The sequence below is a fragment of the Oncorhynchus mykiss genome, chromosome 26, assembly GCF_057628025.1.
Source record: "Oncorhynchus mykiss isolate SJ-2025 chromosome 26, ASM5762802v1, whole genome shotgun sequence".
NCBI classification, from domain to species: domain Eukaryota; kingdom Metazoa; phylum Chordata; class Actinopteri; order Salmoniformes; family Salmonidae; genus Oncorhynchus; species Oncorhynchus mykiss.
The window spans coordinates 19513598-19534942 of NC_143047.1; the positions used below are offsets into that span (position 1 = coordinate 19513598).

Sequence of the window (21345 nt, forward strand, 5' to 3'; positions counted from 1 at the left end):
GAACATCCACAGAAAAGTATTATTAAACAAACCTTCCCAAGCGCTGGTACTGCCATTGATATTTCTATTACCTGGCACATGCGCAAAAATATACATGTAAACACCTGTAAGACTTCAGTTAGTACGCATGCATTGTGTGCACGTTCTTCCGTCTTGTGCGAGTGCTTCAGGTGATGAGAAAGAAAACAGCGATAGCTAACACCGAGACACAAGTTTTGAAGCCTGTTTAATAATAGTTTCCTGAGGATATTTTGTCTTACATTTCTACCCACAAAAGGACAAAATCAGTAGACAACAGGTAGAGTAAATGCAAATGGAATTTCATTCAATATTTGTGACAGACAGGGGACATATAGGTTGTAGGTGACTATGTTGTCAAAGGGACAGCATAGGAACGTTGTGACTAAGTGCTACAGTGCTTGCACAGGCTTTGTTAGGCAGTTGCCGACAAGTTCACAACCGACCAAAAACAAGTAGTTGAATAGTGGTGAGGTTTTAATGGGTGTAGGGTTAGTCAGAAGGCGGAAACACATGGCTAGAGAAGATAAATAGATGGCCTCACACTCCAGTACAGTAGGTGGCGATGTATGCACCTTTCAGTTGGTTGTGATCCTCCAATACACATTTCAAGAAGAAGAATTAAGCTGATCTGCTTAAAACGTGGACAGATTTTGGGTGGTGTTTGTTTGCGCACCGCCATTATACCATAGAAGAAGATTTTGGGCGGAGTAAACACTAAAATGCTTCGCTTTTTCCTCTGTTTGTCACTAGGTACCACTTCCACAAAGTCATAAACCCTGCCTATTTCTATAATTGATCTTCTTAAAGTGTGATATTAAACCAAACTGCTAACTCTAACTAATTGTTGTTTTCATGTATTTTAAAGTTATAGCTCATTTTGAGGCAGTGTTAACCTTCCTCTCAGCAAACCCCAAATTTCCCATCAGCCACCACAATATTCACAGGCGCTCCATAGAAGGTATTTCTCATTTTGTACTAAGGACAAACCACCCAGTTAAACGTTAGATTAAAAGGTAAGTGGACTCTGTACTTGGCCACTGGTATACCTAGAACGTTGGTATTGTTGAATAGCATTGAAATATATCTTAGTACTACTGCATCAGATAAAATGAAGTTGGAACAAAGAGATCTATGTTGTGTTGTCGCGCCAGACGCCATGATTGGTTGCCCACACTGTAGCTAATAATGGCTGGCTAGCAGAGTTAGCTAGCTACTGTAGTGAGCTAAAATAGATGGCAACTGGACGTTTTGGTAGATAACGTGAGTATCGCTAGTTAACTATGTGGTGTTCTGCGTTGTATTTCTAGCTTGTTGATGTAGCTAGCTATGGTTTTTCGACGGCATATAAGCAAGAGGTCCGTTAACTAACTAGTCGCGCGGGCGCACGGCTATGAGGAATCAACGTATCCAGTTTCCTAGCTTTTCCTACTAACGTTAGTTAGCCAGGTACGCAAAACATGTTAGCTAACGTTAGCTCGCAGCTAGCTGAAGAAAACATAGCTAACTTCGTTTGACTAACTAGCTAGTTAACAGTTTTTTTTCTAGCTAACATTAACGTAACTCTCATCCATTTTTCAGCTTCACAATGTCCGAGCTTTTTATGGAATGTGAGGAAGAGGAGCTGGAGCCATGGCAGAGACAGACACCAGAAGTTAATTTGTTGGGCGACGGTAAACATGATGATGATGATGACGACGATGAACCTATATTTGTTGGGGAGCTTAGTACTTCAAAGGGCACCATTAACACCAGACCAAGTATGTTTTCTTCTCTTTGTATGGCTCAGTTAATGTTAGGTCTCGACGTCTGTTTTCTCTAGTTTGGATAGTTTGCTTACACAATGTCCTTCCATTGGATGATTTTCCCTTAGTTGCTCTACAAAGTTGGTAAATGTGATTATCAATATAGATTGTATTGCTTTGAAAATTAACCACTCTTGTTTATGTATCTGACCTGTCTTTGAAGCGAACAACCAAAGAAATGTGAAGACCACCCCAGTTCAAAGTGGTGGAGTTGGAAGACCAAGAGCCCCTAGGATGACAATGACACACAGCTCCCCCCAAGCTCATCTCACTCAGGGTCCAGTTCCCCAGAACATCATAATTCCAGGGAAAGGGTTGAACAATGCACCTCGACCCTTAACAGCAGTACCTCCACAGCCCATCATTATCAACAACCAGGTATTTTGTGTTTAGCTATATCTTTTATTTCACTTTGCTATACATTGCAAAAAAAACGCACATTACATTTGAGTCATTGAGCAGAGACTCTTATCCAGAGCAACTTACAATTACTGCATTAATCTTGAGATGGCTAGGTGAGACAACCACAGATCAGTTGTAGTAAGTACATGCTCCCTCAATAAAGTAGTTATCAGCAAAGTCGGTGCTAGTAGGAAAATGCTGATTTTTCCATGATTGTGGTGCTGGGACAGAAGAGCTTTGACTGTTTAGTTATAGAGATGTAACTTGGCTGTAATGGTGTTGGTGCAATGTTTTAATAAACGGTTTGCCTTTTTTCTTAGGGTTACATTATGACCACACCACAGTTACCGGCCAACTCAGCTTTCCTTGCTTCCCTTGGGAAACAGTATCCCCCTGGGACATCTTTCACTGTGGTTCCAGGTAAAAATAGAAATATTACATCTTAACTTGATTGCAGGCAAGCAACAAACCAAAACATAACACACATTTTTGTATTTCAGAGCAGACTAATAATTGGAAATGAATTTAGTGAATCTATGCCCTACAAGTAAACTTGTATATTCCCTATACAGCCACAGTGCACACGTACTACTTTTTTGCTGTGTTTCATATTTGTAATGTGTGTTTTTTTTTCAGCAGGCCAGCAGCACATTCTGCAGCAGGTGACTCCAGGGAAGCCTTTACCTGGGGTTATCCACAGGCCTCAAGTGCACATGATCCACAACAACGTAGTGACCTTGTCCAATGTGCAGGGCCCCGCTGCATTGTCTTCCCAGCCCAACCGCTCAAATTCTACCAACCTCCAGATTGTGTCCCCAGTTATTCAAGCCAAAGGAAACAGCTGGGGTAAGCCAAAATATCTCACTTGTTTGACCCAGAGATATTCCTGGCCAGGTCACTTGGTAAGGAAAACTCCTGACCCTCTGTGTGACCTCATGATCTGAAGATTGCATGTGACTTGTGATAATAAGTATGAATCTTTTTTTCTCCCCTTAAACAGACTATGGCAAAAGAGGTTTACCTCAAGACCAAAACAGCACAGCTAAAAAAGCAAAGCAGGACATGGGTAGGGGTTTCCTTACATCTGTTGCATGTTCTGTTATTAGCTAGATTCATTAGCACTTACTTTTTTTATTTTTACAACTGAAATTTTTGTTTTTGCAGGGTCTCCCCACGCCCAGGAGATATTAGAAAATGGCGCACGTTTTTGTAAAAAATGTCCAAAGTGTAAATTTGATTTCTACCAACAAGTTGTCATGAAAGATCACATGGTGGTGAGTTCAGTCATTCTAAAATGCATGCCTTTAGCTGTGACAATTGTTTTACATAAATATTGTATAACGTTACTATTCAGGGCTTGACATTAACTTTTTTAAGCTGCTTGTACTTCGGACAAGGAGGACAGATTTTTTTTAACACCATTTTGACATCAATGCAAGGAACTACTTTTCAATATATATATATATATATATATATATATATATTTTTTTACCATAAAAAAATACATTTTGCTGGCCTACAGTCTGCCTATTCGTGTCTCAAAATACACCACTGCCCCTTTTAAGGTTAACCTTGAGGATAGTTGGCCACCCTTGGTAGCCTATAAAATATTGCAACGTTACAATTACAACCAAATACTTTTTATGGCCTTTATATATTAAAGGGTGTCCCTGGGACGATAAAACATGTATGCGGTTCAAAACAGACCCTTGGACGGTTCTGGGATGACGTCCAAAAATCATACAACTGCTGCACATATATATATTCCATATCCACACATGGCTGCACGCAAATGTTCCAACATGCGATTAGTGAGAACACCTTTTTCAATGTGCGAGCGGTTTCATATGACAGAGATTAAAATATCTGTAAGAAATGAAGAAGTGAGATCTAAAGCTGTATAAACTGGCATGGTTTACTCACGACTAGTATTAAGCCTTTGGCTGTTGGAAAATAATATTGATTTGAAAGCTAATAGAACATGAGAAATTCTGGTTTCAACATTTCTGTGGTCATATTTTGCCTAGGCTAGACTACATCCAGGTTTTTTAACAATTAAGTTTATTATGAAATAATAAAGTTTATTATGAAATAGTTTCAAAATGTTGGCCGCCTCCGCTCAGATTCAAGGTGGGTGATGTGCGGTGCGCAACATGCACTGTCTTTCACTCTCCGGTCTTGACCATTTGATCTGAACGAAGTGCCTTGAGTATGTTGACAGATTCAAGCCTTCAGACATTAATGTTAATTATCCTGTATTTAATGTAATTCAAATTCTCATTAAAGTTTTCCTACATTTTCTGCCTCCTCCCTCATGTCAGTATCCGTCTGGACATGAGGCTGTAGCCAATATGCATATCAATTACACTTTGACGTAGACATTTTATTTATGTACATGAAAAATAGAATTGAAAATTATTTCAGTGTTTGCTTCTCACATCCAATTCTGATCGCAGTAATTATTTGATTTTTGTGATAGATTTGTTGTCCAAATGGACAAGTAAAAAAAATGGTTCTTGTCCCAAACAAGAGGACATTTGTTAATGTCGAGCCTTGCTATTAGTGCATGAACCAGAGCCTTATATAAGGCATTTTTTAAGAACTATAATATCAACTCTGCAGATTGCAATTTGTCAGCCTATTTTAATTTAAATTACTTTAATTCCAGAAATGTTGTCCTCACCTGTTGGAGTGTGTCTTCCCCTCAACCCCGAAGTCTACTTACCTTTTTGCAAGCAAGCGCATCATGCTTGTCACAGACTTCTACTATGGTAGATTTGAGGGAGACAAACCAAAATTGCAGCAGCAGAAGACCCCATTTACCTATAAGTGCCAGAGCTGTTTGAAAGTACTCAAGAACAACGTCAGGTAACTACAGCAGACTTTGCTTGCTATGCAGCTCTGCTTTTGTTTTCAATAAGCCACTGTATTCCTGAATAATACGATTATTTGTGTCGAAAAAGGGGTGTCGTGTCTTCTGCACAAAATGTGTTTTGTATAAACAAGGTCATTTTCTAATCTAAAGAACTTTTATATCCTATTTGTCCAGTGGTATAATGAAAACAATACATTTGGCATGTCACATGTTTACACAATGCACACACATTACACAATTACTGTCACCAATAAGCAGATTGGTGGACATATCTTCTACATTTATATGAACATTTATATGTAGGAAATGTTATTGGTAATGGATGGATACATCAACCAGCCTTTCGTCAATACGTCACCCCAAGTGTCTACTGTACTGTTTTGGTGCATGGAAATGGTGTTTGTGAACAAGTGTTAAAATGAGCCCTCTGCCCATGGAGAGTGATTAACTTCAATGTGAAGAGAGGAGATTCAATGTGTTTCAGCCCTCATCACAGTTTTCTCCCCCAGGTGGATGACATATCAACTCATATTCCCACTTGGGGCCAGAGATGAATAATGGCTGCTAGTTTGGATGGTGTAAGAACTGCTCCTTTGATTAAATAACTTTGCTTCAGAACGTTGCAAGAAAAGCCACTGTAAGCTCCTTTTAATGGGCAGACGCATTTGTGCTGTACTCAGTCTGGCAGCAGAGGTCATAGTTGGTCTGCATAAAAATCCCTATTAGGGGAGCTGAGGTAACAGACTGTGCTGGCTGAAAAATGGGCCTTGCCTGCCTTGTCAGTGCAGCGGTTACATGTAGAGGTCATGCGGCTCGGTGCAGCCGTGGAACACCACATCATTAAGCTAAACAAAAAGCTGTGCGTAATTGGCGGTATTATAATGGCAATTATGCATGCTTAGGAATTGAGGTGCAAGGAGTGGTCGCAAATTTTTTTTTTTTTTACCATGGGGATCCGAAGCGCAGGTTTGGTGTTGCACTCAGGCCACGATCTGAAGTATTGTTGAATGCGGCTTCACTGTAATTTGGCTCAGTACATTAAGTTTTTCTTTTTCCAAATGGTTGAAGTAGGGTAGTTAGTTATTTATGCATATATTTAATTATTTAAACGTTTGACTAAAAAGCTAATGAGCTTTTTTACAATATATTCACAACATTTATGAAATTTGCTCTGGGCGACTGGATAGTAGTTCTATTTTTTTATTAATAGCTTGTTTAAAAATAACATTACAGTTTACAATGAAAAAAAATTAAAGATAAACGGCAAAGCTCACACCCATCTTTGTTTCTTTGGCATATCTTGCACTTTGCGGGACTCTTGTAGGTTCATGAACCACATGAAGCACCATCTGGAGCTAGAGAAGCAGAACAGTGAGAGCTGGGAAAGCCACACTACCTGCCAACACTGCTACCGGCAGTACTCAACCCCATTCCAGCTGCAGTGCCACGTTGAGAGTGCCCACAGCATGGTCGAATCTTCAAGTAGGCATACCAGTCAATAGCAACCAACCAAATTTCAGTGAAACCATACATTTCACCTTAACATATTGAACACTGTCTCAAGCAATCATACATTGTACATAACTTTATAACTAATCAACCTGTCCTTAACAAGTTGGGCCCATTTTTAGTCATTTGTTCTTGTTTTGTAGCCAATTGCAAGATATGTGAATTAGCCTTTGAGTCTGAGCAAGTGCTCCTGGAACACATGAAGGACAATCACAAGCCTGGAGAGATGCCCTATGTCTGCCAGGTACATTTTATCAATCATGTTTTTATATTAGTCTGTTCACAAAGAAAAGTTATTCAGTTGTTCGTAGAGATGCCCTGGTACTACAATCAGGAATTTAAACATTTAATTCAAGTTATTGAATGGATTTGACTTGCAGTCTTCCTGAACCTTTTATTATTCAAACTAATACTTTAATTGTCTTCTTCCAGGTGTGCAACTACAGGTCTTCATTCTTTACCGATGTGGACACACACTTCCGTACGGTGCATGAAAACACAAAGGATCTCCTTTGTCCGTTCTGCCTTAAAGTTCTTAAAAGTGGTCATGTCTACATGCAGCACTATATGAAGCATCAGGTAAGAGGCTTAGTTATATTGGGTACTTTTCTATTGTTAAATGTGCAACAATCCATGATCAATAAATATGTTGATTGGGTCATTTTTGATTGATGGGGCTCATGTTCTGACTGACCTGTAATTTCATGTCAGTTTCCTGATGGTTCAGCCTCTTAAAGCAGTGTGAATGCAGCAAATAGTTTTTCTCTCTGAGTTAGAGTTTTATAGCTGGCTGGTTTAAAAAAACAATTTGAACACTCTTGTGAGTTACCCTATTGGCTTTCTTTCTGAGGTTGGATTGATTTGGTTGTCTGCTGAACACCTTGCTGTAATACATAACTATCTTACAGCAATGTCTGCTTCCTTTCTCCTGCCTAATGGGCTCTCTGGCAAAAAACAAACCAAATCAACTCCACAAATCACTGTATGTAGCCATAGAACAAAGAAATAGCTGAACCTATTATCTACCTATATGCAGTCTTGTGTTATCTTGACTCGTGCTTTTCTATTGTACTTGTTTTGTAAATTCACCAGAAAAAAGGAATTAATCGTTGCGGGAAATGCAGGCTGAATTTCCTCACCTACAAGGAGCGTGTGGATCACAAGACTCAGCACCATAAGACTTTCCAAAAACCCAAAGCTCTGGAGGGCCTTCCTCCTGGAACCAAGGTTAAACTCTTCTTATTTAGTCTAGGAAAACATGTAAATACCTCTGTACCAAGTATCTACAATATAGATAAAGTCAATGGCAACCGCAATAAACCCTCATTTGAAAGCAAGTTCTATTACAAATGTTTCAATTACGGCATGAATTCAGATAATCTTAATTTGATCTGTTCTTTTAATACATTTTACAGGTGACTATCCGGGCCTCTCTGACAGGACCATCTCCCAGTTCCGCCCGTGCTGCTGACAAATCCAGTGTCAGTGTCATACCAGAGGTCCCAGGCATGAAGGGAGCCATGAAGGCAGCCAATGTAAAAGCTCAGAGCAGTACATCTACCACACAGGGCAGCAGTGGGGGGAAAGGCAAGGGCGCAGTGAGCAAAAAGCTCCTCAAGCAGCAGAAGAACAACCATGTGTTGCAGAGTCTCAGGTCGGTACATCACTCAGTCAACTATTTTTTTTTCTCATGGTGCAAACTACATAGTTTCTGTTATAGAAACTATGGTCAGGGACAATTTCTTTTCATGGTTGGTTATGAACAGGGCTCTAAATTAAAGCGTTTCATTGGTAGAACTGGTGCTCTCAACATCAAGTTAGGAGCTAATAAGGTTACATGACTGAACAACAGGTAAACAAATACCTGCAAGTGGTTTTGGAACAGCTTGTGAAATAGTTCATGAATGTATAACCAATTCACAATAGAACACTGTGCTAGAAACAATGTGTTTTCGCTGTAGTGATGGTGTAACCATGACCGTAATGAATATGTGCTTGCTTTTATGTCTAGTTCACTCAAACAACGGTACGGCGAAGCCTAATCATTACAACAATTATTATCTGGGAGATTGTATTCATAGTCGCACAGTGCTCCCAAAATAAAATGTCAGGTCGCATAGCAAAATATTTAGGAGCATATGTGACCAAAATGGTCGCACTTCAGAGCCCTGGTTATCAATATATTACACCAATCAAGTAACTTGTATGTTTAATAATGCATCTCAGAATGTTTTACTGGAGGTAATAGTACTTCAGATATAAATGAAATAATGACGCTCAAATTAATTCTCTACTTTTTTAGTATTGGAGAAAGACGACATACCTGCATTGAGTGCTACTCGGAGATTCATGACTTCTATAGTCACTATCCCATGGTTGCAATTTGTGGTGCATGCAAGTATCGGACGAGTTGCAAAACATCCTTTGGAAACCATATGATAAGGTAAAGCATCAGATTCATAACGCATATATACACTGAGTACAAAACTTTAGGAACACCCCTACAAGGTGTCAAACGTTCCACAGGGATGCTGGCCCATGTTGACTCCAATGCTTCCCACAGTTGTCAAGTTGGCTGAATGTTCTTTGGGTGGTGGGACCATTCTTGATACACATGGGAAACTGCGTGGAAAAACCCAGCGGTGTGCAGTTCTTGACAAATTGGTTCGCCCGGCACCTACTACCATACTGTTCAAAGGCACTTAAATATTTTCTTGCCCAGTCACCCTCTGAATGGGGCACACACACAATCTGTCTCAATTGCCTCAAAGCTTAAAAATCCTTCTTAAACCGGTCTCCTCCACTTCATCTACACAGATTTGAAGTCGATTTAACAAGTGACATCAATAAGGGATCATAGCATTTACCTGGTCAGTCTGTCATGGAAAGAGTAGGTGTTCTTAATGTTTTGTGAACAGTGTGTATGTCCATTTTTACATTTGAGTTATTTAGCAGATGCTCTTATCCAGAGCGACTTACAGGAGCAAGTAGGGTTAAGTGCCTTGCTCGAGCACATCGACAGATTTTTCACCTAGTTGGTTCAGGGAGGATGTTTTATTGTTCATATTAAATATATATTATAAAAATAAAGTCTTGAGTCACCCTGAGGAAGGAACAGTGATGCTGAAACATTGGTAAATAACCATTAAATTGCTGGGAGTTTAAACATGGAGTGTGCCACTTTATTTTTATAGTTTATTTGCCGTTAGTCAGCACCTCCACACAAACCATTTTTCTGGGTGTGTGCCAGCTCATGTTTTTGAATCCATATTAAATATATACAAATATATTTTTGTCAGGTTCCATAGTGCCATCTCAAAAGAGAGATTCCGGAAAATGAGGAAAATCCCAGTTGTCCTAAGGTACGTGTCCCTAACTAAACAAATCTGGTCTCAAATCAATTCTTTAATGTTGCCATTGTTCTGCACTTTAGTTTTTGGTAATGACTTATTTATGTAGTGTTGCATTTTCACCAAATATGACCAAAATTAAGCGCCATGCTAGTTTATTCTATTCCATTAGGTTCATTATGAATCACATTTTACCTGCTGTCTTGCAGGAATTTAACCCTTGTCTGTCTGAACTGTGACTTCCTGGCTGATGCGCATGGAACTGACCTCATGAGCAAGCATTTGATTGACAGACCACACCACATCTGTAAGGTCATACTAGAGAAAGGTATAAGGTTTATCACATTCTTCACAACCAGATGCTTAGGTGTTGCATTTTGTTTATATAATAATAATAAAACCTGTCTGCATGTCATGTTTTTCTTGTCTTGCAGGAGAAGGTGGTGCTGTAGATGACGGCATTAGAGGGTGAGTAGCTACTCTCCCAATGCAGCAGATAACGAGAACATTCTAAAATAAAAGTAACACCCCTCATAGTGTTGTAATGAGATTCTCAGAATTTGATCAAATACTTGTGAGACTTCCAACTCCCTGACCTATGAGTTTGGATGCATCCATTATTTTGAGAAATCTTTACCATATACTTTTTACATTAAGCTAATTGGGATGCATATTAAGTGGATTTTTTTTATTTTTAAGAACTTCGCAAATGCAAGTGGGAGCTTTGGCCTTAATTAATACCAGAGAACATTGCTTAATTAATGTGTGCCTAAAGTTAGGTCATTTTGTCATTGGGAAGCTGCTGAAATGAAAGGTCATTGTTGAATTTCTTTTGCAAGAATATCCTCGTCTTAATTTGTTGTATTCCCTTGAGAAGCCAAACGCACTAACAATACACGAGATCAAGTTCAAATGTAATCATTTCATAAATATGTTGTTCCTCCTGAGATTTTAATATGTACAATTCAATGCTAATTGAATTGTTTGAAGAATAATTTGTCTGGACAAGGACATTGGTACTTTTGCTTCATGATTAATAACTAAATTAAATAAATAAATAGATTAAATAACTATTTGGATACTAATTCTGTGCTGATAAGCCGGTCTTAATTATGCTCTGAAAATTAATTTGACGTTTTCATTACCATATTCTAACGCGATCTCCAAAGTAGTTTTATTAAAAGGGCTCTACGTTTAATGGATTTGTCGCGATTCTCTTTTGTTCTGTTTCAGAAATAAGCAAGGGATCTCTGCTCTGATGTTCCCTGATATCCAGGTACTATAGCTGGATTGTACCTGAGAAACACATATGTTTGATTTTGAACTGTTTCCTCAACCCAGCACCTCTCTTTATTTTTACATAGAATGCTGAAACTGCCACAGTGAGTGGCGCTTTTGACCAATTCCACAGGTAATTAAAGGGTGGTCCACACAAAATAGAACCTAGAAATATTTTTCCCATCTTCGATGGAGTTGATTAGATTGATTTGGTACGTTTCTCTCCCCCCCCCCCTCCCTTCTCTTTCACAGCGTTCCCAGATTGGTGGAGACCTCCAATGTCTTGTGTATCACCCCAGCTGCTGAAAGAAGGGATGGGCCAGAGGTAATGCATGTTCAGACCCAAGAGTCAGGAAGAGGTGCTGTAATTCTACTAGACAACGATGATGCAGCAGTTAACCAGCTAGGAGAGGCAGAAGTGCAAGGGCTTCCACATATCTCTACAGTGGATCAGAGCCAGGGAGTCACACAGGCTACAGAGCTAGAAACACCCATGGAAAGTTCAGTTGAGGAAGACCAGTCTTTGCAGTCAGGGCCCATGGATAGAGAAACAACCATAGGAAACTCAGTTGAAGGGGAGTGGAGAGAAGAGCAGTCTTTGCAGTCAGGTCTCATGGAAAGTGAAACACCCATGGAAAGCTCAGTTGAGGGGGAGCAGAGGGAGGAGCGGGCTTTGCAGTCAGCGACCAGGTCCCCCACTAGTTCTGTGGCCTGTGAGTTAGATGGGGAGACGGTGCGTTTGCATGAGTCATTAAGCAAACCGGAATCTGTGAGCTTTGACGACAGTAAGGTCAGCGCTTCCCTGGAGACCATCCCCTTTAAGGTTGTAGACCAAGAGGTGAAAGATATCGTGGAAGCAAAGGACATCTCGTCCTCTCAAAGTCCAGCTGACGTCCTGCATCAGAGGGCAGACGAGAAAGACATTCCCTCCAGTCCTAAAACACTGAAGGGATCGGCGTCCTCGGAGTAGTTAGAAGTGGACCGGATGTATTTTTAAGAATACTGCATATCATTGAAATGTATTTCTCTTCCCATTTTCTTAAACTTGACTGTCCTTGACCAGATGGAGATGAGCTGAGACGTGTTATGTGTTTATTAGATTTGGCATTTGGAAAAACATGTATCATTTTTTTCTAACATCAGTGCAAGATTTGACTTCTGTCTGTCAAACTTACAATTTGGTTGTAAGCTTTCAATGAAAGTGAAAATGGTACACTGAATAATTTGACTTTCTGTAGTGTCGAAAAATACAAATTCTGAATGTTTATGCTTTCCTTTATCTGAACCTGTACTCAAGTGTGAAAAATCATTGAAATATCTTCACTATCCTTCCACTGGTAGATATAGGCCTTTTGTTTATTTTGGATACCTCCTCTACTTCCATTGACATTTCATAGGTGCTTTTACTATAATCTATCACTTTCCCTTTGATCATCTGTATGTCATTAGTTTGAGAGCACTCCAATGGACTTGAATCATTGAGGGAGTTTGAGTCAAAGGAACTGCGGCGCACCGGTCTATGGCCCGTCACATGAACAGGCAAAAGCAGTGGGGTGAACTGAAAATCTTCTTTACACTCTCTTGGGTAATTCATTCTAATCATTTTAAATCGAACAGTAGTCTGCGTTGCTCGGTCATGTCAACAGGGCAGCATGGTGCATCGTCCAGAAACACTTTGCCATAACTTGTTTGACAATTCAAGCATTTTTTTTTTTATTGTAAAGGTAGATGGTGTTTTGATCAAAAGCAATCACTTTTTCACTTGAAACCAGTATCTTATTCAATACTCCACGTGCTTAACCTACGTCAGAGATGATTTTGCCATCAGCCAGAGCGGGGCACCCGGCTCTAAAAAGAATGCAATCGCTTCATCCAGTGCAAACTCCTCCCACTGGGGACAACTGGGCCAGGTAATCTAATCCCCTCAGTGTTTCCATTGCAGTCGTGCTAACATGTAAATAAACTTTGGTAATACAGTATGAAATCTGCTATTGAGACTTGATTAAGAACGGACTGTCCATGTTCATTATGGTTGAGAGGTGATCAACTAGTCTGTAGGATCATCACTGCCCAGCTTACATGAAAAGTAATAAAATACATTGATTCCCCAGTTACCTCACAATAGTTGTTGTAAATTACAAGCATCTTGATAGGTTTAACACTGACAGGAGTGTTGACTTAGCACTGAAATGTCTTCACCTTTGCTATGAATGTGATCATTGTGCCATTTTGTGTTTAGTTTGGTGAATTTTCAGCTGATGGGGAGGTTGAGGATGCAAAAAGCTTGAGGGAGAAGTGTGACGAGTTGGTGCGTAAACAAGCTAGAGATGGATTGAATTTTTTTGACAGGTGACAGCAAAGGTGTCGCTCTTGGCCAGCATGTGCAGATAATACATACAGAATTATCCCAAGCAGTGAAGCTAGACTGTTTTCTTGCATCCTTAAAATAGACAAGAATGGGGAAGTAATAATGTCTAATTATTATGTTTTATTATATCCTGTGTGTAACATCAATCCACCAGAATTGCCTGATAGTTTTTATTGTGATCAATGGATTGTACTGTACCAGTATTAGAGGACCTGTCAGTGCAGAAAGGGTACACCACTATAGTAGTAGTAAACTAAAACCTAGATTTATCTGTTTCCTTTGTGGGATCCTCCAGACTGTATGTCACTGTTCAATCTTTATTTACTTTCTTGAGGGAAATTTAACAAAAGAAACAATGAGAGCAAAGACTAAATTCTGTCATATTATTTCAGCATCTCCTTTACTGGCGGGGCACAGTAGGCCCAAATACAATACTCAGTTGTCACCTCAGGCAAAGTCGTTTTGAAGATTTACAGATGAGTTCTCAGAGGGAGGCACACTTCTGTCAAATTTCAGGGCACCTCGAGGAGCAATGCCACCTTGTGAAGTGAGAACACCTCACGTGTGCACAGGCCCCACCCCCTAGTCATTTCTATCTGTATTTGTTGTGCAAGTGTTCCAAATGTCAGGGCACCTCGAGGAGCAATGCCATCTTGTGAAGTGAGAACACCTCACGTGTGCACAGCCACCACCCCCCAGTCATTTCTATCTGTATTTGTTTGCAAGTGTTCCAAATGTCAGCTAATGATGCTCAATGGGAACACGCTTCATAGAATGGCTGACAGTATATGACAGTTTCATCCAAGGAGCAAGAGACTTTGAAAAGTGAAACTCAAAGATTGTCTCCCTTTTGACTTCTATGCATATGCAAATCCTGTAAAACCTTCAAAGTCAATTCTGGATGTCAGTACCACTGCATTTTTTTCATTGTTCCCCTCTAATCAGGGACTGATTTAGACCTGGAACACAAGGTGGGAGCAGAAAACCAGCGGGCTCTGGACCTCAGAGTAAGAGTTGAATAACCTTTCTGTAAAGGCAAGATAAAAATAAAATGTGTTTATTATGGTCCCTGCATCATTGTGAAAAGGATCAAAATGAAATGAATTGCCTTTGGATCACCTGAAATCAAGTGATATCATAGCCCCATTTCTGAAATCAAGTGAGAACATGGCCCCATTTCTGAAATCAAGTGATATCATGGCCCCATAATTTTTCAGGCTTCAAGAAGATATGCCTTCAGAAAGTATACCCCTTGACTTATTCCTCATTTTTATTTTACAGCCTGAATTCAAAATGGATTAAAAACAATATTCTCACTCATCTACACACAATAACCCATAATGACAGTGAAAACAGTTTTAGGAGTTTTTTAACTGTATTAAATGAAGTACAGATATCTAATTTACACCCCCGAGTCAATACTTTGTAGAAGCACATTTGGCAGCGATTACAGCTGTCTTTCTGGGTAAGTCTAAGAGCTATCCTCACTTGGATTGTGCAACATTTGCCCATTTGTTTTCTAAATTCTTCAAACTCTGTCAAATTGGTTGTTGATCATTGCTAGACAACCAATTTCAGGTCTTGCCATAGATTTTCAAGTAGATTTACGTCAAAACTGTTTTACTCAGCCACTCAGGAACATTCACTCCAGTGTAAATTTGGCTTTTTGTTTAATATTATTGTCCTGCTGAAAGGTGAGTTAATCTTCCAGTGTCTGGTGGAAAGCAGACTGAAGCCGATTTTCCTCCAGGATTTTGACCGTGCTTAGCTCCATTCCTTTTCTTTTTTATCCTGAAAAACTCCCCAGTCCTTAGTGATTACAAGCATACCCACTTCATGATACAGCCACCACTGTTCTTGAAAATATGGAGTGGTACTCAGTAAAGTGTTGTATTGGATTTGCCCGAATCATAACACTTTACATTGAGAAGGAAAGTTAATTGCTTTACCACATTTTTTGTTGAATTACTTTAGTGCCTTGTTGCAAATAGGATGCATGTCAATTAGGTTAGTATTGTGGAGTAACTACAATGTTGCTGATCCATCCTCAGTTTTCTCAGGGGCCTTGCGGATAATTGGATGTGTGTGGGGTACAGAGATAAGGTAGTGATTTAAAAAAAAATGTTTAAACATTATTATGGCAATGCCATTTATGACTTGTTAAGCATATTTTTACTCCTGAATTTGTACAACGGGATTGAATACTTATTGACTCAAGACATTTCAGCTTTTCATTTTTTATTAATTTGTAAACATTTCGAAAAACAATTAAACTTTTATGTGTGTAGGCCAGTGACAAAAAAATCGAAATGTAATCTATTTTACATTTAGGCTGTACAACAACATTTGGAGTAATTCAAGGAGTGTGAATACTTTAAGGCATTGTAATATAATTCTTGTGACAGCTTTACTGACAATACTTCTGTCCCCAGCATCGATCAAATTAGAACTTTTTTTTATATACCAGTAATATGAAATCAAGTAATATCAGGCCCACCCTTAAGGACCTGCCAATTGGACAAATTATTTTAGAAAAGTATTCAGAGTTAACTAGACCGGGGTAATCCTATTATTGTCCTTCAATTTAAAAAAAACTACAAAATACATAGATATCCATTGTACAAACTATATTGTATTTAGATAGTTTGGAGGGGGTGTCATGGCATGGGAGAGAATTGGGACTTGTGTGTGGATGGGTAGGTGATATGTTGTCTGATGTTTGATTAACTATTGTGTCAATAATTTAACTGATTCTGCGCAGTACCTGTAACGTTACCTTAGGGAAGACGGGAGGACCAAACTGACTTTTTAACCAAATACATTCGAGTTTGTTAGGCACAAAAGGCGCGATGTTACCAAGACGACTGGAAGCAAAACAAATTAAGCAAAGTGGCAGATGAAGATTACATTTTTGCCTGGTGAAACATACAAATCAACGAGCGGCTTGCAACAGCTCCACGCAATGATGGTAAATGACTTGGTTGTCGATTATGTTTTCCATGAAAATGATCTAGCTATTCGATGGTTAACGACGTTAGCTAACTTTAGTTAATTTACCTAGCTAGCTCTGAGGTTCCCAAACTTCAAACTTGTTTGCGTCTGGGACCACTTTTGTGATAGACCCATCAGAATATCAGAACACAACTCCAACTTTACAGTGCGATAAAAAAACAAAAACAGGATACAAGCAGTTTTACTATAACTGCAGTGCACAAGTCTCGGTCACTGAGAAATAACATTTAAGGCTCTTTTAGCATCAGATAAAATGTTGCCATTTTAAAATACATTTCCTGCAATTCTACACATTTTGCCTTGAGGCAGAGAGAATATTTCAGTTGTAAAGCTTAAATTACAGGGCATTATGCTCAAAACAACATTTGAGGAATGCAAGAAGAATCCAGTTGAACAAATTGATCATTGATGGAGCACTGTGGATACTATATCCCTGTGCCTCCCAGGAACACGTGCATCTGGAACCTCTTAAGGATCTGACCCTTTTTAAAATTTTCGCCAAAAATGACATACCCAAATCTAACTGCCTGTAGCTCAGGACCTGAAGCAAGGATATGCATATTATTGATACAATTTGAAAAGTTAACACTTTGAATTTTGTGGAAATGTGAAATTAATGTAGGACAATACAACACATTCGATCTGGTAAAAGATAACACAAACAAAAAAACATGCGCTGATGGAATTTAGATTTTGGCCACTAGATGGCAGCAGTGTGTGTGTGTGCAAAGTTTCAGATTGATCCAGTGGAGCATTGCAATACTACACAGTAGTTTGTATCAAGTCTGCCCAAATATGCTGAATTGGTCAATTGATACATTTCAAGTACATAACTATAGAGAACATACAAAAATGATATAGTAATACAACATTTAAGTTTACACACTCCCAGAAATGTCATACATAATGGATCATTGGCTTATACACTAACTTTCACACATCTAGATGGCAGGGCAGGGTGGGTGTAGAGACAGCAGGGGTTCAAACTTTAAACTGTAGAACCCAGTTCCTACATTTGAATATTAAAATTAATTTTATTAAACAAAACCATGATACATTTTATCTCTGAGACCCTCAGGATGACAAATCAGAGCAAGATTGAATATAAGTACATTATTGACCTTTCAGATGTGAATGTATCAAACCATTTGCCGTGATAAGTTGTTGTGCACTCCTCAAATAGCATGGTATTTTTTCACTGTAAATTTTGCTACTGTAAATTGGACAATGCAGTTAGATTAACAAGAATTTAAGCTTTCTGCCCATATAAGAAATGTTTATGTCCTGGAAAGTTTTCTGTAACTTACAACGTCATGCTAATCACATTAGTGCACGTTAGCTCAACCGTCCCAGTATAGGGACAACGATCCCGTAGAGGATTTATTAAGAACATCAATAGCGATTCATGATATTACATTATATTGTATTGCACCCTCAACTTACACAGATCCCTTGTCTAAAATTGGTTGATTCTGTTGGTGCTAGTAATATTCATTAAAATGAACCCACTTTGGAAATTAACCTAGCTGTTAGTGCTAAGTAAGCCAGGCTAGCTAGCTAGCTTGAGCGGTACTCCAAAGTGTATTTATATTTTATTATTCCCACTGGTAGTAGCCAGTATGTATTTGCTTGATATATGACATTAACTTATGCGGTCTTTCCTCAAGGCTTCATTGAGCCAGCAGCTCAACATGACGCACAGTCAGCAGCAGAGGGTGATCTCGGAATTGACGGCAGAAGGTGCAACGAGAAGACCAGACAAAACGCATCACTAAGGACAGACAATCTAATGAGTGAGGAGAGACTTGAAAAGAAGGGATACCTACGCAAGGTGCAAGACGAGCTGCACGGAAGCCAAATTGAGGATGCTCTCATAAGGTATGCATGCAAGGTATCACCCTCACACAGCATTCATGAAAAGCACCTGCTTAAAGGACAACTAGGCTTCATCTGTGTCAGGGAAACGGGTCCTAAAAGTAATTGCTTTCTTCATCTGACTCTTACAGGTAGTGGAGGAGAGAATATACAAGGAAAAGCAACTGGAATAAGAGAGAATGGCACAAGAACTGACCCGCATCAGTTATGTAAAGCTTAGAGATGAAAAAATGAGGCAGGTGGCGCAGTGGTTAAGGGCGCTGTACTGCAGCGCCAGCTGCGCCACCAGAGACTCTGGGTTCGCACCCAGGCTCTGTCGTAACCGGCCGCGACCGGGAGGTCCGTGGGGCGACGCACAATTGGCCAAGCATTGTCCGGGTTAGGGAGGGTTTGGCCGGTAGGGAAATCCTTGTCTCACCGCGCACCGACTCCTGTGGCGGGCCGGGCGCAGTGCGCGCTAACCAAGGTTGCCAGGTGCACTGTGTTTCCTCCGACACATTGGTGCGGCTGGCTTCCGGGCTGGATGGCGCTGTGTTAAGAAGCAGTGCGGCTTGGTTGGGTTGTGTATCGGAGGACGCATGACTTTCAACCTTCGTCTCTCCCGAACCCGTACGGGAGTTGTAGTGATGAGACAAGATAGTAGCTACTAAACAATTGGATACCACGAAATTGGGTTAAAAATACATTTTAAAAAAGAGAACAGATAAACCCCAACATGAGGGGGTTGGCAAGGTTGACATTAAGGGATGCCCTTTTTTTTACTGAACCAAAGTACAACAAATTCCAGTACTGATCTTTCTGATTCCTCCCCTATGTGTAGATTAAATGCAGGCAATATATGGAGCATGTAAATAGCTCATTTAAATTTTCTGGCAAGTGATCATAATCTTCGGTCAACCCAAAAATACTCTTGACTTGCCTGATGGGAAAGTGCCTTTCAGACTTTAATAAAAATCCAAGGGTTAGTGTATCAACAATAATCTGTCCATAGTTTTTGCAGGATGGATGTTTTATGTTGCTGTTAATGTTTCCTTTGTCATTTTAGTGTTGATCTCCGTGAGTTGGAGGGGAAGCTCAAGTCTGCATAACTAAACCTGGAGAGGGCCGCACAGATTGCTGAAAAGGAGTCTGAGATATGAGACAGTGGTAAATTCATAAATGTCCTTTCCCAGGGTAGAAGCGACATCTGAGACTTGAACCAAAACACTTGTTGGTTGTGCTTTTTGTGAATACATATTTTTCTCTGACATTAGCGTCTGGAGGCTGATATTGCCCGTAAGATGAAGAGCGGGCCTCTGTGGAGCAGGAGAAGCAACACCATAAGCGCTACGAGGAGGTGGTACAGTACCAGCTGGAGCAGCAGCTGGAGGAGAAAGAGCACAAGAGCCAGCAGACTGAGTGGAGACTGATGGAGTGGGAGAAGATGGAGGCTGAGAACAGACGCATCCTGGAATTTGCCAGTTACCAGCAGCTAAGGAGAAGAGCAGAATGGAGAACGTCAGAGAGCGAGGTCAGGCGAAAGAACACCTTCACCAGATGGTAAGAGGGAGAAAAGTCACTTAATTTGCAAAACACTTGGCTATGTTCATATTTAAGAACATGTTCTAGTCTTTTTTGTGTGTACAAAGTGAGAAATTATTACAACAATATTAATGGTTGTTGAGGAATGTCTTCTAGCTCACTGAGAAGATTGAAATGGAGAGGCATGAGCGTAACGAGATGGAGCGTGTTTGTGAAAAGCTTTGTCAGGAGGAGCAAGCCGAGGCTGCAAGGCAGAAACAAATCGTAAGCAAGCATATTCACATTTTATAATTTCCTAAATTTCCAAACCGCCTTTAGAGGATTCAACCCTTTTTAAACGGGTTAACAGGAAGATATGGGGAGGAGAATCAGACAGAGGCTGGAGTTGCAGCAGACCTGCCAAGAGCAAATAGCCTTCAAGGAAATGCAGAGGCAGGCTGAGAAGGTGGAGGAGGAGGCCTTCAGGCAGATGATGATGGCCAAGTTTGCTGAGGACGACCACATAGAGCAGATGAATGCCCAGAAACGTCGCATGAAGCAGCTTGAGCACAAGAGGGCTGTGGAGAAACTGCTGGAGGACAGGAGACAGCAGTACCTGGCTGACAAGGTACAGTATATTGCTCTCATCATGAACACACTTGTGCACTCTTTACCAACATCAAAGTGGTGCTATTGTAACTGAAGCTTTTCTGTTTAACACTGTTTTGTCTGCCTCAGAGGTAGTCTGTAGGTACGTTAAGGAACAGTTGTTGAATGTAAGTTTGATCTCTCTTCCCAAGGAATGTGAGGCTGAAGAAAGAGCAATGGAACAGGAGAGGGAGACATTGCGTCGACAGATCATTGAGGAGGAAAGGTAAAGACTTCTCAAACTACTGGGCTATCTACCTAAGGTAAGGGAGAGGAGGTTGTCTTCGTTTTTAGTTTTACTGCAAGTGTTTTCTTTGTGTTTTTCTTTCAACTCTGGTCATTGGCTGTCAATTCTTTTGATGCAATGTTGCTCCAGCAAGATTCCACTTTTGAAACTGACTATGTTATTCTCAAATGTTAAGGGCATATTCTGGGAAGATGACCTTGAACACTGATGAGGACTTCAGAGGCAATTTCCAAAAGCGACAGGCCGACATCTTTGATGAAGAGGGCTGGGGAGATGATGAATAACCACTTTCTATACTACACCACTAGATGGCATTATTGGGTAGATGCTGTCTAGTGTTTTTTTTGGTGTATCAAATGGTGGATTTCTTATGGCGATGGTGTACTCAAATGTTGCAATGACTAATTTGTATCCCACTAGCTGCATATCACAACACCATAAATCCTATCATGGAGGTG

The 21345-nt window shown here is 40.0% G+C and overlaps 1 protein-coding gene and 1 pseudogene across 7 annotated transcripts; both read left to right on the plus strand.

Annotated features, from left to right (window-relative positions):
• Positions 1–628: 628 nt before the first annotated feature.
• Positions 629–13221, plus strand: LOC110506543 (zinc finger protein 280C). Of its 6 annotated transcripts, none has more exons than XM_036963671.2 (20): positions 629–1034; positions 1600–1778; positions 1987–2201; positions 2546–2645; positions 2862–3071; positions 3226–3291; positions 3390–3499; positions 4894–5093; positions 6425–6582; positions 6753–6853; positions 7042–7188; positions 7702–7836; positions 8025–8263; positions 8912–9052; positions 9909–9971; positions 10169–10287; positions 10394–10427; positions 11193–11235; positions 11324–11370; positions 11490–13221. In XM_036963671.2, the coding sequence occupies exons 2-20, from the start codon at positions 1607–1609 to the stop codon at positions 12205–12207; spliced, it is 3018 nt and encodes a 1005-aa protein (XP_036819566.2). In that variant the 5' UTR covers positions 629–1034; positions 1600–1606; the 3' UTR covers positions 12208–13221. The 6 variants fall into 6 exon arrangements, with proteins under 6 accessions (XP_036819566.2, XP_036819569.2, XP_036819567.2 ...); XM_036963674.2 differs by having other exon boundaries at positions 707–1034; positions 2865–3071; XM_036963672.2 differs by having other exon boundaries at positions 1001–1281.
• A 4341-nt stretch (positions 13222–17562) lies between these two features.
• On the plus strand, positions 17563–21171 carry LOC110506101 (meiosis-specific nuclear structural protein 1-like; annotated as a pseudogene). The gene is made up of 8 exons (XR_016492409.1): positions 17563–17575; positions 18285–18495; positions 19538–19638; positions 19746–20031; positions 20170–20277; positions 20363–20620; positions 20793–20903; positions 21079–21171. The product of XR_016492409.1 is annotated as a meiosis-specific nuclear structural protein 1-like (transcript).
• The last annotated feature ends 174 nt before the right edge of the window (positions 21172–21345 follow it).

Excerpts from the sequence above, each read along its gene's own strand:
- LOC110506543 (XM_036963671.2), top strand. The coding sequence starts at position 1,607 with ATGTCCGAGCTTTTTATGGAATGTGAGGAAGAGGAGCTGGAGCCATGG. Across the intron at positions 3,072-3,225 it reads AGCCAAAGGAAACAGCTGGG|ACTATGGCAAAAGAGGTTTA; the intron begins GTAAGCCAAAAT and ends CCCCTTAAACAG. Across the intron at positions 9,053-9,908 it reads TTTGGAAACCATATGATAAG|GTTCCATAGTGCCATCTCAA; the intron begins GTAAAGCATCAG and ends TATTTTTGTCAG.